This window comes from Arvicanthis niloticus, chromosome 4 (assembly GCF_011762505.2).
Source record: "Arvicanthis niloticus isolate mArvNil1 chromosome 4, mArvNil1.pat.X, whole genome shotgun sequence".
In the NCBI taxonomy this organism is placed as follows: Eukaryota; Metazoa; Chordata; class Mammalia; order Rodentia; family Muridae; genus Arvicanthis; species Arvicanthis niloticus.
This window is the reverse complement of record NC_047661.1, coordinates 50,952,909-50,968,663: the sequence shown is the minus strand read 5'-3', so window position 1 is coordinate 50,968,663 and position 15,755 is coordinate 50,952,909. Positions and strand designations below refer to the sequence as shown.

Sequence of the window (15,755 nt, the reverse complement as noted above, 5' to 3'; positions counted from 1 at the left end):
AAATCTGAGACCAGCGTGGGCATAAGACACTGGGAGCAGTGGGAGGAGAAAGGAAGAGAATGAGAAAGAGCGATGTGTGATCAGTGCTTGTCCACTGGTCCCCAACTATTCCAAGCACTCATCCTGGACCTTAAGACAGGGCATGTGCCACCTTTCCCTACAAAGCACTCTACTTGTAGCTTTGCTTTGTCCAAATTCCACTGCTCTCTCCTACTCCACCTAGACTCTGCTATTCATTCTGAGTCCGAGTTTAAAACTATGGGTAGGCCCCATGTCGGATGGGTAATGAATTTATACTTCAAAGGGACAAATGAAAACCCAGGGAATGTCTTAACAAAACACTGCAGCAGGCATCAAATAACATGTTCTATTATAAATGTAGCTAGGGAAAATTCTCTAGACTTTTAAATATACTATCTCCCAGAGTTATCAGGCCCAAAGCATGCTTGCAGTGAGTGGCTTTAACACTTCAATTACTACCCTGAAATAAAATTCAAGTAAACTCTACATCACCATAACTTCCAGAAAAGGGGGGGGGGGGTTTGGTGTCAGCAACAGTTCTGGTCACATTGCTTCATCTGTATTGGATATCATCATGAAGGTGACAGCTACAAATGTAAGCTAAGCTACACAGACAAACTCTTATCAGTCACTCATCTGCCAGCAGAGGTGGTGATGGTAGTGAGCAGTTCTAGATTAAGTTCCAAGCAAAATAAAAGTCTTTCCTTGATTTACATAATCATTATCTTCCTAAGAACTCAGCTATATAAAATCTCAATTATTCTATATTTAAATGTAAACACTTAGGCCGCAATCTTAATTATATACTGCCACAAGACTTTCAAGATGAGCTAAAATCAAAGGGGGAGGATAATGAGCCTTATTACGAGCCTCTTTTCGGGACCATATGCTACCGAGCATCTACCTGAGGTTTCCAGGCCAGTGACAGGTGCCATAATAGTAAAATAAATGTTCCTCATGGGGTAGTACCTGTCTTTGGCAGGGGCCTCAGAGTGCCTTTAATATGATAATGTGAGCTGAAAGAGATGCAAAGACAAAACTACCTTTTTTTACCCCAATTCCTATACCCCAACCTCACCAAAGTAGCCTCTTGGAGGACTACTGCTTCACTAGCCACACTTGGAAAATGTGGGTATAATTTTTGAAAGTATAGCCAATAATTAAATTACAGGGTACCAGCTATAAGCAAACAGCGACCAGAAGACTCTGGAGATTGATTCCTCATGAGTGGAGAGCCTAATGGTTATCCAGAGGTCAGGGAGTGAATGGCAGTCTCTCTAGGTAATCAGTCTGGTTCCTGTTGGTGTCACGGATGCTCCATGGCTTTCTGACTCATTAACTGGAGTCTAGGAGACTGAAGTTAGTTTTCATGATCCTAGGACATATCAAGAGCCATCTTTATGGTCCTATCCCATGAGGAAAGAGGACTTATTTAGATTAGTAAATCATCTAGTAAATAAGGTAAGCAATATTGATTATCATCCATTTAACATATGACATTAAGCAATAAAATGTTTATTTTCAATTTTTTTGTAAACCTGTAGGGTTTGTAAAAATACAAAGACAAACCTGAAATGAATAACCTACACTTAAAATTTTTTCTTCCAAACCTAGCTTTAAATTATAACCCAAGTCACTAAGAAAGAAAAGAAAAAATCTACAAATCTCACTGTTCAAAGCCTAGCCTAGTGAAACTCAAATATCCTGATCCCTGTCTCCAGTGGTGGAGACTCATGTGATCACAGAGGAATCAAGTGAGTGCTGTTAGCCACAGGACCACGGAAAGACTCCTCAAGGATGGAGCCTCATATGGTGCTTCTGGAAGACTGATGGGTAACGTGCCTTTTGGCATCATCAGTCACTACTGCCACCTGGTGGACATTCTAACTCACCCTAAAACCTAACTTTGGCTTCACAGAAAGTAGAAAAATATTTCTATTATTTGGTAGCACACTTCATTATCTTAGTTTCAGAAGGCCAAAATCAACACCACTCGCTTACTGAAAAGGCCTCATTTTAAAACAGACTGCGAATGGTTCAAATTACTTATAAAGCACTAGAGGCAGTGGTATTCAGAAAGACAGCAAAATAACACACATGAAAATTCAAATTATGGAAGCAATACTCAACCAGACCTCAAGTCACTCAACAATATTTATTACTCATATTCCCATAATCAGAGTTAACTTTCCAACATGCTGGATTCCTGACTTCCCAGGGATTGAATTCAGGTCATTAAGTTTGGTGGCAAGAATCTTTACCCACTGAGCTATCACACCAGTCCTCAACGTTCTGTCTGTCTGTCTGTCTGTCTGTCTGTCTGTCTGTCTGTCTGAAAACAGGTCTTACTATATGCCCCTAGCTGGCCTGAACTAGCTATACAGACAGCAGATCATCCTGGAACTCAAAAATCTGCCTGCCTCTGCCTCCCCAGATTGGGATTAAAGGCACGCACCACTGCACCTGGCTTCTCAACTACTTTTTAAATTTTGTGTACAGATGTTTAGCTAACATATACATCTGTATGTCACATGTATGCCTGATGCCCAAAAAAGGTAGCAGATCTCCAAAACTGGAAGTACAGGGTTGTTACATAGTTGTGAACTACTATGTGGGTACTGGGAATAGAACCTGGAGACAGATCCTGGAAGAGCAGCCAATCCTCCTAACCACTGGGCCACCTCTCCAGCTACATCCTCAACAATTTGTAATACAAAGGCCCCTGTACTATTTGAAAATCTAAATTTCAGATGTCAGTGATCCTACCTAATAACACACAAATCTTCACAAGTAGAACATATGAAAGTTAACTACATCAAAGTGAAATTTGTTTAGCAAAGAAAGGCAAACATCAGGACATATCAATGTCCAAAACCATCAAGAGCCATTTATTTGAAGAAATGTCTTCAAATTAACACTCTGAGTCGAATTTCAAGTATCTAGGTAATGAAAGGCTATTCAACACATAATCAAACAAATGTAATTAAAATGAATACCACCTTTATCACCTTCCAGGCTGACAAAAAATTAAAATGAAAAAGTCTAATATTATTAAAGTGTTGGCCAAGTCAACAAAGAGAAACCCTTGTATATTGATGGTGGAAAACACCTTAAACATACAATAAGAATATAACAATAACAATAGTTACCTATTGTTAGCCAACAAACAATGTCCACCACCACCACCCATAGGTTTAAGAATTAAAATGCCACTTACTATTTAGCTTCTGTGGGTCAGATGCCCAGACATGTCTTGCTAGAGTGTCTTCAAGTTGAAATACTGTGGTTGAGGGTTAGCTGGGGCTGCCATATTGTGGAGGGAAAATGTGCTATAGAGAGCCTCAGACATCGGGTTAAGCCAGATCTGACCCTCTTGTACCAGGATATTGCTGGAATATGACTGAACAGGATGTCTATATTTGATGGCTGTTAAGGGTAAGGGACATGTATCCCATTATTTAGAATGGGGTGTGTAGCTCAATGCAGGTGGGGGGTCCTAGGCTGCAAGGTGCAGTCTCTGTGTGTAGACGTGCAGATAACAGTCTTGGACCGGGTATATCTAGAAGAGGGGTGTACGCATAGCCCAAGTCAAGGGAACTCTTGTAGTAGTATACCTATTGCCTAGATAATGGTTTATTGAACTGTTTTCCATAAGTATACTAAGTTCTAGGAAAAATAGCTGATTCTAGTGGGTAAATACACAAGACAAGCACTGGCATTTTGTAATTCCAAAATGAAAAAAAAAATCCTCAGCACAAAACCCACATTACAATCAGAAGAGTACAGGACGTAACTTGAGTTCTCAATGGCTAAAGCTAGGATAATTCTAACACAATGAAGCAGTGTAAGATGATAATACAAAATATAAAGTAAATGCCCATGAATCCGTACTGAGTTAAGTAATTTAAGAGTACACAGGACAAATCTCCCATGCAAATGAACTTCAAATACTTTATGGACTTCACTCTCAGGAGTGAGTAGAAAAACTCACTACCTCTTAGCTATGAACTAGACGCAATGATTTTCTTCTGAAGGAAGAGGAACAAGAAGAGTCACTTTACAGGGTAATAAATTCCTCTAGCATGATACTCAAAAGTAGAAGGTACGATGACTCAAATATGGTTTCTTTTTTGTCTTGTGGTAGTGGGGACTGAACGTAGGGGCTTCAAGCCATGTTAGACAGGTGCTATACCACTGAGCTATACCCTATTAATTCTCTACCTATATCACAAGGCCTGACTAGAATGCCTTATTTAGCACTTCATAAGCATGTTACCTTATGTTCTAATGCATGTTAATAATAACAATAATACTATGTTCTAATGCATGTTACCTCAAAGTACCATGAAGAAGTTATAGGTACCCACTAATGTGAAACTCAAGGATGGCAATGTCTGAGAAGCATACCTGCTGTGCTAATCCCAGCATGTTAAAAGCAAGCAGCCCTGCTAGAGAATTGTGGCTACCCCACCCCTAAGAGCTTAGTCATTGAAAATGATGCCTTTTCCCTAGCATCAACATCATTAGAATTCACATCGAAGAAAGCTGAGTATTTTCATCCACTACATTGCAATAAGAGATTATCTAGATATCTCTCGCCTTCATCAAGGCCTGCCTTCTTGGAACTAGTCAAGTTATTTGAACATGTGACAGAAGACCAGGCATGGTGGCACACACCTTCAACCCCAGCACTTGGAAGGCAAAGGTGGATCTAAGTTTGAGGTCAGTCGGATCTATATAATGAGCTCCACTCCATCCCAGGTTACACAGTAAGACCCTGTCACAGACAAACAAAAAACCACGTGACAAACCAAGAAGCTAAGAATGATCAACTCAATGATATGTGACTTTTATGAAACTCTTTCATGATTCCTTCAAACATGTTGAGTCAACTAAGAGCTGTACCATTTCTAAGTCATAGTGCCTCATAAAAAAGTAAGGCAGAGCCTGATCAAAAGAAATCCACATCAGAACCCCAACCTTGAACAACATTTTATATAGCAAAAAGACAGATGTTAAAAAAAAAAAAAATAAGTATCCACTGGTTAGTTCAGCATGAAATTAAAAAATTAACTGTGCAGCAATAAGAGCAAACCACCTGCTATGGGCTGAATGTACATCCCCCAAACATACATAACGAAATCTAACCCTTATGTTACAGCATTTAGGTAGGGTTTTACAGAGATGAATAGTAATTAGGTCATGACAATAGCAGCCTTATCAAGAAATTAGTGCTCCAAGCTGACTCAGAAGGGGCTTGCTCTGTGTCTGTGAGGACTGAGCAAGAATCTTTGCAAAACTTTAAGGCCCTCTCCAGAGTGTAACCATAATGGAATCCTCATCTTGACTTTCTGGCTTCCAGAAGCATCAAAGTTTACAACGTTTATGTAGATGGTCTATATTTTTGGAAGCACCCTATAGCACCCTGCATTAAGATGAAAACCTTTTTTTTTTTTTTTTTTTTTTTTTTTTTTAAATAAAGAAAAGGAACTACAAACAACTGAGTAAAGTTGGTAACAGGAGATGTGGTATTCCCCAGGGAAGAGCATATCAATTGTTTGTCCACTGTCAAACAGCCAGCCCTGAAAACATACATACAAAGACTGAGCAGGCTACTTTTAGGAATATATATGTATATACATATATACATGCAATAACAATTATCGAAAAAAGAAGCCATATATTTGAAGGAGCATGAGAAGAGATATATGGGAAAGTTTGATGGAAAGGGAAAAATGTTCTAATTATAATCTCAAAAAAAAAAAAAGAAAGAAAATGAGCAAAAGATTTGAAGAGCTGTTCTATCCAAGAAGACATAGCAGTTTTACTCTAAGATCAAAAGCTAAAAACAAATGTGCCTTGACAGAGGAATGGGTAAATGTGGTCCATCTATACAGTGTAGTATGAGAAACAAAAGGAAATGCTGGATATATTTAACTTGTTGTGAACCTCAAGTAACTAGGCTAAGTGAAAGAAACCAAAGTGAGAACAAAAAAAACAAAACAAAACAAAACAAAAAAAACACATACTGTGTGATGTCACTCATTTACTTTAGGAGAACCAAACTTAAGTTCAGAAACCAGATTAGATATTGCTAAGGGAATAGAGAAAAAATTTAAAAACAATGAGGAGTGTGTGTGTGTGTGTGTGTGTGTGTGTGAGAGAGAGAGAGAGAGAGAGAGAGAGAGAGAGAGAGAGAGAGAGAGAGAAAGACAGAGTATATGAGAGTGAGAGAGAGTGTGTGTATGTGTGTTTTAGAGCTGACCTGAACTTTGATTGTGATTACATAATCTGCACGTTAAAACTTCAGATATATCAAAGAGTGAATTTGGCTATATGTTGAAAATAAACTTTTAAAAGAGCAAGTGATAGGTCTAGAGAGATGGCTCAGTGGTTAAGGGCACTGACTGCTCTTCCAGACGTCTTGAGTTCAATTCCCAGCAACCACATGGTGGCTCAAAACCATTTGTAATAGGATCTGATGCCCTCTTCTGGTGTGTCTGGAGGCAGCTACAGTGTACTCACATACATAAAATAAATAAATCATTTTTAAAAAGAGCAATAATAATGATTGTACACAATTACACAATTAAACCATACTAGATTTTGTAGGATGACTTAAGGTCCACAATACACACACACACACACACACTCACACACACACACACACACACACAATTCTACATGGAAGAAGAGCTTGTCCTCAGAACAGAAAGGCAGAAAACAATGCAAAGTTTGGAAGCATCTGAACTCGTGGCAGTACACGCATCCTATGATAATGCACCATGTCTGGCATCACTTGAGTGGCATCGACAAAAGGACAAAACTTAAACTAGTCACAGGAAAAGACGGCAAAAGCCAAACAGAGGTTACTCTGTAACCTGTCTTAGTTTCTTTAAAAATGTCAAAGAAAATCTACTCTTAATGAAAAGGCTAGTCCAGATCAAACACATATGAGATGCCAAGGTAACACAGAACCTTACATTCAAGTTTTCTGTAAAGGACTTTACAGAGACAAATGCCAAGACCTCAACATTCTACTGATCAGGTAAAAGTTTTGAATCAGTGATAATTTCTGAACAGTGTATTAATTACTATTAAAGATTTCTTGTTTTTAGAATGAAAATACTATCTCTGACAGAGTTATCCAACTTGTAGATACTGCAACACAACGCATTGTTGGGCCACATAGCTATCCTTGAACGTACATAACACTTGGCTGGGCGTGCCAATACTAAAAAGGCACCACCTTTCTTTTATTTGGTGGGTGATGGTAAAGAGTGACATGCTGGGTACTCAACCCAGGGTTGGATGGAACCCCAGCCACTCTCTTGAAATGATCCAACTTAAAACTAGTAAGATGAAAGAGAATGCCATCAAGGTAAATGATTCATTTGTCAGATCTGGGTAAAGGCTACCAGGAAATCTCTCTATGCTCTTCTTGGACCTTTCAAGTCTGAAATTATGGGAAAATAGTATTTTTTAAAAATGTCCCCTGGGCTAGAACAGGCCAGGAAATTTAGAAAAGAAAACCATCAAATAATTTAAAAGTAGAAATCAACATACATGTTTTCTAAAATTAAGAATCTAGAGAAATCTCTGCCATCGATTCACACCATCTAAGAAAACACACCCTGGAGTCTCTAGATCCCACATTCTACTATGGCAAAGTACTAGCCTGATGCTGCTAAGCATCTTAGTTGAAAAAGCAAATCTCCCTCAACTTCCTCCTTGTTCACCAGACTTCTCTGACTACAAAACAGTAGCATTCAAGTGTGTATCCATTACACACACACAATAATTGTAGCAACTTACAAACCTAATTGTAAACCAACTTCTTGTGCATTTGAGTAAAATTAGCTTCCCAACCCGCTAGCAGCCCTGGCACAGCATTCAGAGTACCATGGGACTCACTGAAATGGTAGACTTAGCAAAGCTGCTTAACTCTGCAGTTAACTCTTGGATACCTGTTTCTAAGAAAGACTACATTTTTTTCAGTGAGAAAAATCACCTAAGTATTTAAATAAACTCCTCTTTGGAAAACTGCATGAGATACTGTCTTTAAAATCTTAATAAACTAGCCAGTGGTAAAACAAATGAGAACTTGCTATGGTCATGCTCATCTCTGAAGAACGGCCATCCCCATCATTCTAGCACCAGAACAGAGTATGTCTTTTAGATGAATGTGCATACAGAAATGAAGGACCGTAGGCTGTTTGGGCCTTTATTCTAAATTGCAAAAATTTAGTAGCTGAATCTTAAGACACTGAGTACTAGTTTCTACCTCCAATGGTAGGTAAAGACAAGGAAAAGACGTTCACTATAGTGTGTTTAATAAATCTGATGTTGCCTATAGAAACAAGATCATAAAACTTCATTTTCAAATTGTTTACATCCAGGCCAACACTCTTCTTTCAGAACGTGTAAGGTTTCATAGGTTTTCCTATTCCATCATCTATAATCACATTCTTGCTGATAAAAACCAGTTACGTTCAATGACAGAAACTTACAGGAAAAGTCTGCCTCCCCAACTTGAATGCCAAAATTTAAAAACTGTATTTCTGATACAAGCGCCAGGTGTTTTTATAATATAAGCAAGCTCTCACCCTAAGCTGCTGCCCAAGGTAGAATAAAAAAAGTTACTTAACCTATAAAATTAGTATATATTCCACAAACATCTATACATTTTAAATATATTTCATTCTAATGAAATAAAAATTAAAACAATTTTCAGTTAAAATTTTTTGCAGAACTAAAACTGTAGCTCAATGATAGAACACTAAATTTGGAAGCACAAGGCCTTGGGTTTAATCTCAGAAATGGGGAAGAAAAATGAGGATACTAATTCTATGTAGAAATAAAAAGCTTAACTTCCCAATTGGCTGATGATCAACTGAACCTTCATTTTCCTAGTCCAAGGATAAAGAAGTAATCTAAAGTGAATCAAAATACATTAGTTTATATCAAAAGTGATTCATACATATTTTTATATGTTCACAGGGCATTCAATATAAAAATCAATGTAAGAGGTTGGTTTATGCTCCAATATTCGGTTAATATTCTTAATACTCAAAGAATCCTAACTTTTAGTTATCTGAATCCAGCACAATAGTATCAAAATACTACAGTGCCTCCTATATTAAAAATCAAACCAATAAAACTGCATACATGAGGTGGCCTTAATAGCAATAAAAATTATATTCCATCTAATCTTATTATCTATCAGTCAAATCATGAAACCTTTACAATACTTAAATGAACAAACAAAATAGTAATTTATTTAAGGTCAAACTTCTCCTTTCAAAATATAAGGGAATACATGTACTATACAATAAAGGTTATTTTGCCAACTTCCTGAGGCCACAGAGATGTAAACAGCACATAAAATGACTCATCATGACATCATTGATGCACCCTCTTCACCAGTGGCATCCTGAGAAATTTGAAGGTCTTCAAGCATCTCAGCCAGACTAATTCGAGGTGCTCCTTCATCATCTGTGTCACTTTCCACAGGGATGGTTGAATCTAAGGAAGCAGACATTAAATCAGTCCAAATATGGAAATATACAAACGACAACTCCTACCATCATCACTACTAAGCAGTCACGCTGTAGTAGAAGCTCTCAGCTCTTAGTTTACAGCAAGTTTTCAAATACTGAATAAATGAGCAAATTAAATGTACAAGACCTAGCAACTTAAAGGATCAGGTTCAGAAACAACTTGCATCATATGTACATAGCAAACATTTAATAAATTATACTGTTCCTTATTATCTGTTAGGTAAAAGCCTAACTACAATAGTTTATGAGACAAATAAAAGTTACTTATGAAAATCAAAGTTTTAAAATACCAAATACCCTCACTAATACTCTCTACAACATGACTTCAATACTCCTAAAACACCAACCTCTGTATATGTTGACATTTTTTCTAATTGCCTCATCTTCTTCAAGATCTTCAAGAAAATCTTGATATTGCCTGTAAGAAAAAGAAACTTTGAGCACTGTACTAAGTAGTATACTATTCACAAAGGTCAAATATGGATGTTAATTAAGCAGGTCTGGAAAATAAATTCCCTTGCAATGTTATATAACTGCTAAATATTAAGGTGATGTTAAATCTAAGACAATAAAAAATTACCTTTCACCTCTATTCCACCTACCCAACCAAATTCTTATGGATAAGCAAAATATGTAGCTGATTAGACCATAGTCAATTTGGAATGTCCTGTTTTGTGTTTTAACAATATTTATTTTGTGTGTGTGTGTGTGTGTGTGTGTGTGTGTGTGCACGTGCACACAATGCACCATGCACCAGATGTGTGAAGGTATCCACAGAGGCCTAAAGAAGACATTAGATGGTCTGGAACTAGAGATACAGGTGGCTATGAGCCACCCAATGTGGATGCTGGAACTGAACTTCAGTCCTCTGGAAGAACAGGAAGCACTCTTAGCTATGGAAGCCCAAGAAACAGTCCAGAGACCAACACTGTTGAGTCAGTTCTCTTCTTCAGGTTTTATGATGGTTCTAGGGGCTGGAATTCTGGCTACATGGCTTGTACAGCAAGAGCTTTTAGCTCCTACACCACATCAGCAGGCTAAGACTACAGCTGACATAGTCAAGTATGTACTTCTAAACAGTTTAATATACTGTGTGTGTGTGTGTGTGTGCGCACACTCGCACAGGTGTATTACATTGTAATTCTGTTGCTTCCCAAGAATGTAAATTCTTCCTTCAAAAAAAAAAAAAAAAACAAACAAAAAAAAAAAAAAAATAATTTTTTTTTTGGTTTTTTGTTTTGTTTTGTTTTGACTAACATCAAGAATTGAGGACACAGGCTGGAGAGATGGCTCAGTGGTTATGGGCACTAGCTGTTCTTCCAGAAGACCCAGGTTCAATACCCAGCACCCACGTGGCAGTTCACATCTGGCCTCAATGGGCACTATATGCACATGGTGCATAGAAGATATAAACTCAGACACATAAAAAGTAAATAAAAATCTCAAAACAAAAACAAATTCAGGCCACACACAGACACATGTGCACACAACCACACCACCATACACACACAGAATTAAGGCCACATTTAAACCATTCAATAAACATTTTTAAAAAACATTTTCATTTTTGCTTGCTATCTGAAAAGTAGTATCTAATGTGATATGAACTAGTTTTTTAGGCTTAAGACATGAAAATCATCTATTTGTGATATCCACAAGGTAACTGTTCATTATACTTGAACATTTTAACTAAATTATTTACATTAAAACTATAATTACAAAGACAATAACCCAGGAAATAATTACTGAGCCTGTATAAAATCATCATTATTTTTTTATGGATTCTCTTATGTAGATTCCATTTATAGTTTCTAAGAATCCGAAGTTAATTTTTAGTGCAAAGATCTATTGGGTAATATCAATTTCTTTACAATATAAAGCCAATGTCTAAGGCTTTCCCTTGCAACTACTTTTAAGGGTTCAGGAAAGCAGGACCTTTCATCATCTGTGTTCATGTCTTCTCTGTCTCTCTCAAGTTCTTTCAGTTTCCAGTTTCTACGGCGCTGGCGTTTGGTACGGTCATAGCTCTTCTTAATTAACACCTGAAAACAGAAATATTTGCAGTTATCAAACACTGAAACACACAGTAGGGGGAAAAAAACTCAAAACTTGGGCATACCAGGAAATCAAAATGATGGCAGCAGTTACATTTCAGGAGAAAGGTATAGAGGTCAAGAGGCAGTGTCAAGAAGACTTTTAAAACATTTACCATGCATGAAGATGCATTTGAACATTATTTATCTACCTGTGAAATTTTCAAATGACTAAATGTTAAATTTTCAATACCCAAAATCTGCATTGTTTTCTCTTCAAATTTCAATTTTCAGCCACCATTCATACAGCCCATTTTGAAACATTAGATAGAGAACTTTGTTTTTCACAGTAATAAGCACTTAGAAAATTTACAAGTCTTTTATAACATTTAATAATTATGTAGTAGTAAAAATATAAACTTTTTAAGAAAACTAATGATCTCCTCAAATGACCTTTTAATAAATGCCAATTCTGAAGCTGGAGAAAGAACTCAGTGGTTATGAACATTTGTTGCTCTTGCAGAAGAGCTGAATTCCATTCCCAGCACATACCCATTTTTTTTCTATTTTATCAACTGAAGAACAACCAAATGAAACAGGAATCTCCTATTACCAGAACTTTATTTTTGCTCATAGCTAAAGAAATTCATGACTATTCTAAAAGGATTAAGCAAGTGGGAATAGGATTATTATCCTTCATTTCATTCACTGTTGTTTATGAACTTAAATTCACCATATTACAACTCTATAGACTTTTTACAGGTAAAACTCTTTTCCAAGCGTTGACACTATGATTATTTTAAATTCTAATTTGTACTAACATTGAATAATGGTCTCAATTCTAAATGGTCTGTGAAGTAGAGAAACTATATAAAATAAGCTAATTTAAGACTGTGTCTGAAAAAATGTTCTAAGTTATCATTTCTAAGTACAAACTTATTTGCACTCTATGACCAGCATGAGCTTTGTTTGGCAGTACTGGGTGATGGAAGCTAGGGCCTTATGCTAGGCAAGCACCTCATTTTATAAGTCCTATTGTCCATTTTGGGTTTTTGTTTTGTTTTGTTTTGTTTTGTTTTGTTTTGTTTTGAGACAGGGCCTCTTTTCACAAACTAGTCTTAAAGTCTAATCCAAGGTAGGTCTTGAGTTTGTGAACCTCTGGCCTATACCACCAGGTCTGGCAGTATCAAGTGTTTTGCCAAAAAAACAAAAATTTGATTGGTGGACAGGGTGCTGAATAAATTCTAAGAATTAACACAGAAACAACAACAAAACTAATCTAAAGCCTTACCACATCTGGAACTCTGTCTGGGTTCATTTTGTTGACATGCTCATCATTTAAGTTACAGTTGGCCAAATCAAATCTGAAATATAAACAATGAGAAGTTTAAGGAGTATTCTATCCTTTGAGTATCATTTTACTTTCTCTGTATAGCATTATACATACACATCTATCTTCCTAAGTGAAAGATTTTGTATGCTCCCACTTTAAAAGTTTTGAAGCTAAGAGGTAGTAATTCATGCCTTCAAAAGCTCTAGAGGCAGAAGCAGTCATATCTCTGTGAGTTCAAGGCCAAGCTGGTCTACAGACGTAGTCACAGGATAGCCAGGGCTACACTGAGAATCCTTGTCTTGAAAAGTCAAAAAGATCCTCTTCCAGCCTCTGTGGACACCAGGCACAAACATGCATATAGAATGCATGCAGGCAAAACATACACACAGAATTTAAATCTTTCATGACAGGATCACATTGCACTATAAGTTTTTTCACTGTCCACTACGTTCCTCTTTCCCGTATATTTGTTAAAGAAATAAGACAGACATAACAGCCTTAACTTCACAATTCAACTGAATGAGTCTGCATAGATAATAAATACAACAAGCAACAACCTTTCATTCTCTTGTAAATGGAATTGAAACTCTGAACAAAATACACTGTCTAGAACACACTGATGACCTCAAATGCATATTATTTATTTTTATGGATCTGTCTGGCATACAGACAATGGTTGTTAGTTTGTTTTTTTTTTTCTTCAACTTTATTATATATGCATATGTGTATGCCTGCATGCATTTATATACACTTATGTGTGTGTAAGTGCCTTCAGAAGTGTTAGATCCCTTAGAACTGGAGCTACTGGAGGTTATGAGCTGCCTATTATGAGGCCTGGGAATGGAACCTGGGTCCTCTGAAAGAATAGTAGACTCTTAACCTCTGAGGCATCTCTTCAGTCCTAGCTATTTCCAAAAAGTGAAGTATTTTCACAGCCATAAAAAAAAAAAAAAAGCTACCCACTTCATCAAAAGCTGTAACTACTTACCTAACTATACAAATTCAGTGTTTAATTGCCAAAATCTTTGAATAAATGACTCTCAGATGATGGCCCAAACTATGGGGTTCTATGCATTCCAAGGGTTTATAGTAATCAATAATAAAAATAAGCTAAAAGGGTCTTTAAAACTCTTAAATCTTTTGGAATTAAGAAATTTAGCATTTTGAATCTTTATTGGCTCCTGAAGAAAACAAAACCCGCAATGCTATCTGGCAAGTTAAAATAAAACAAACCCTAGTACGAGGTCTCCAGGATTTAAAAGATGTCCCAAGTGAGTTCGGCAAAAATACTGTTTATCTGTATTCATTTCAGACGTCTTCTGGATCCAGACTTCCCCAAGGGTGTGCTTAACAGAAAAGAAAGAAACTGTTTCATGGAAAAATTAAATATTGACTTTTTTCTCATTTAATATGCATTTAAAATAGCTTTCAACTTTCCAGAATTCTATAACAGTCAAAATTAGCAATTACCAAATCAGGAATCCAGAAAATTACTCAAAGAAAACCATAAAAACAGTCCAAAACTTGTATAAATCATTAACATTGCCCCCTGAAAAGCATACACACACACACACACACACACACACAAACATATAACATACACACATAGCATTTGCACAGGAAAACGTCTTCATAGAGACTGGCTAACTAATAAGACTGAGCAAAAAAGTAACTAAAAAGGCAAAAGAATCCTAAAGCAAGAAAACTGTCTAAGCAAATGCCTGTAAGACCAAAGACTTAAAAAGAAAAAGAAAAGAAAAGAAAAAAAAAAAGAAAAAGAAAAAAAAAAAAAAAAAAAAAAAAAAAAAAAAAAAAAAAAAAAAAAACCCAAGAGCTCAGAAAAACCTGTGAATTTCACCAAAACACTGACTGACCCTGGAAACACAGGCACACGGCACACGGGGCTGGAGAGAGAGCTCAGTGGATAAAGATTACTGCAACAAGTCTGATGATCTGAGTTTGATCCTCGGACGTTCACATGCACAGCTCCCCTATCCCCAAATAAAATTAAAAATACTCATCATCTTAAACACTCTCATAACATATTTTAGTTTACCAAAATGTAGATGCCCTTTTAATCAAGAGAAAATACAATAAATGAAGTCAAATGGCATTATAAACTAACAGTAATAGAGATCCAGAAGGTAGCAAATTCTACAAAATATGGGCACTTTCAAGTTAACAAGTTAGTATCATAACAAGACAGGAAGGCATTATTACTGAAGATTTAAGAATTATAATATTCATATAAATTTAATGTGTGCTCCCTACCTAGATACTAGTCTGAACCAACCTTAAACCTTCTAAGACAAAAAAAAGGCACCTATTCCTAGACCAAATGTAGTTCTCATAGTGATAATCTGATTAACTCAAAAGGGTCTCTATGATGTACAAATAAATATCTATGGATGATTTCATATTTAGTAATGATCTGAAAGTCAAGAGATTGTCCACTTGGTTCTCCTCTAACAAAATGAAGGGGAAACATGACTTTTTCTTTTTAATTAAAAAAAGAAAAAGAAAAAGGCCTTTTCCCAATACAAAAAGAAAAAAATTAACTTATTAGACTGTAGTCCAGCAACCTTACCACAATGAGTCCATTATAATTTTATTTTAATTTTTTGTGAGACAGGGTGTCAGTCTGGTATTAGACATGTAGACCAGGCCGGCCTCAAAACTCAGAGCACCAAATGCCTCTACCTCCTGAGTACTGAGGTTAACAGGATGCACTACCACACCCTGCTACGATGGCTCCATTTTAGAAAAATTATATTTCTTTGTGTGTGTGTGTGTGTGTATGACAGGGGA

At 36.5% G+C, this 15,755-nt stretch overlaps 1 protein-coding gene across 3 annotated transcripts in view; it reads right to left on the bottom strand.

Annotated features, from left to right (window-relative positions):
• Positions 1 to 9,272: 9,272 nt before the first annotated feature.
• Nmd3 (NMD3 ribosome export adaptor) overlaps positions 9,273 to 15,755 on the bottom strand; it is a 28,071-nt gene continuing 21,588 nt past the window's right edge. For all 3 annotated transcript variants that reach the window (XM_034500652.2, XM_076932508.1, XM_076932507.1), the window contains 5 exons: positions 14,181 to 14,293; positions 12,906 to 12,978; positions 11,517 to 11,623; positions 9,929 to 9,999; positions 9,273 to 9,546 (listed from right to left, as the gene is read on the bottom strand). In XM_034500652.2, coding sequence (XP_034356543.1) covers positions 9,416 to 9,546; positions 9,929 to 9,999; positions 11,517 to 11,623; positions 12,906 to 12,978; positions 14,181 to 14,293 — 495 coding nt within the window. In that variant the 3' untranslated portion in view covers positions 9,273 to 9,415. The remainder of the gene's footprint in view (positions 9,547 to 9,928; positions 10,000 to 11,516; positions 11,624 to 12,905; positions 12,979 to 14,180; positions 14,294 to 15,755) is intronic.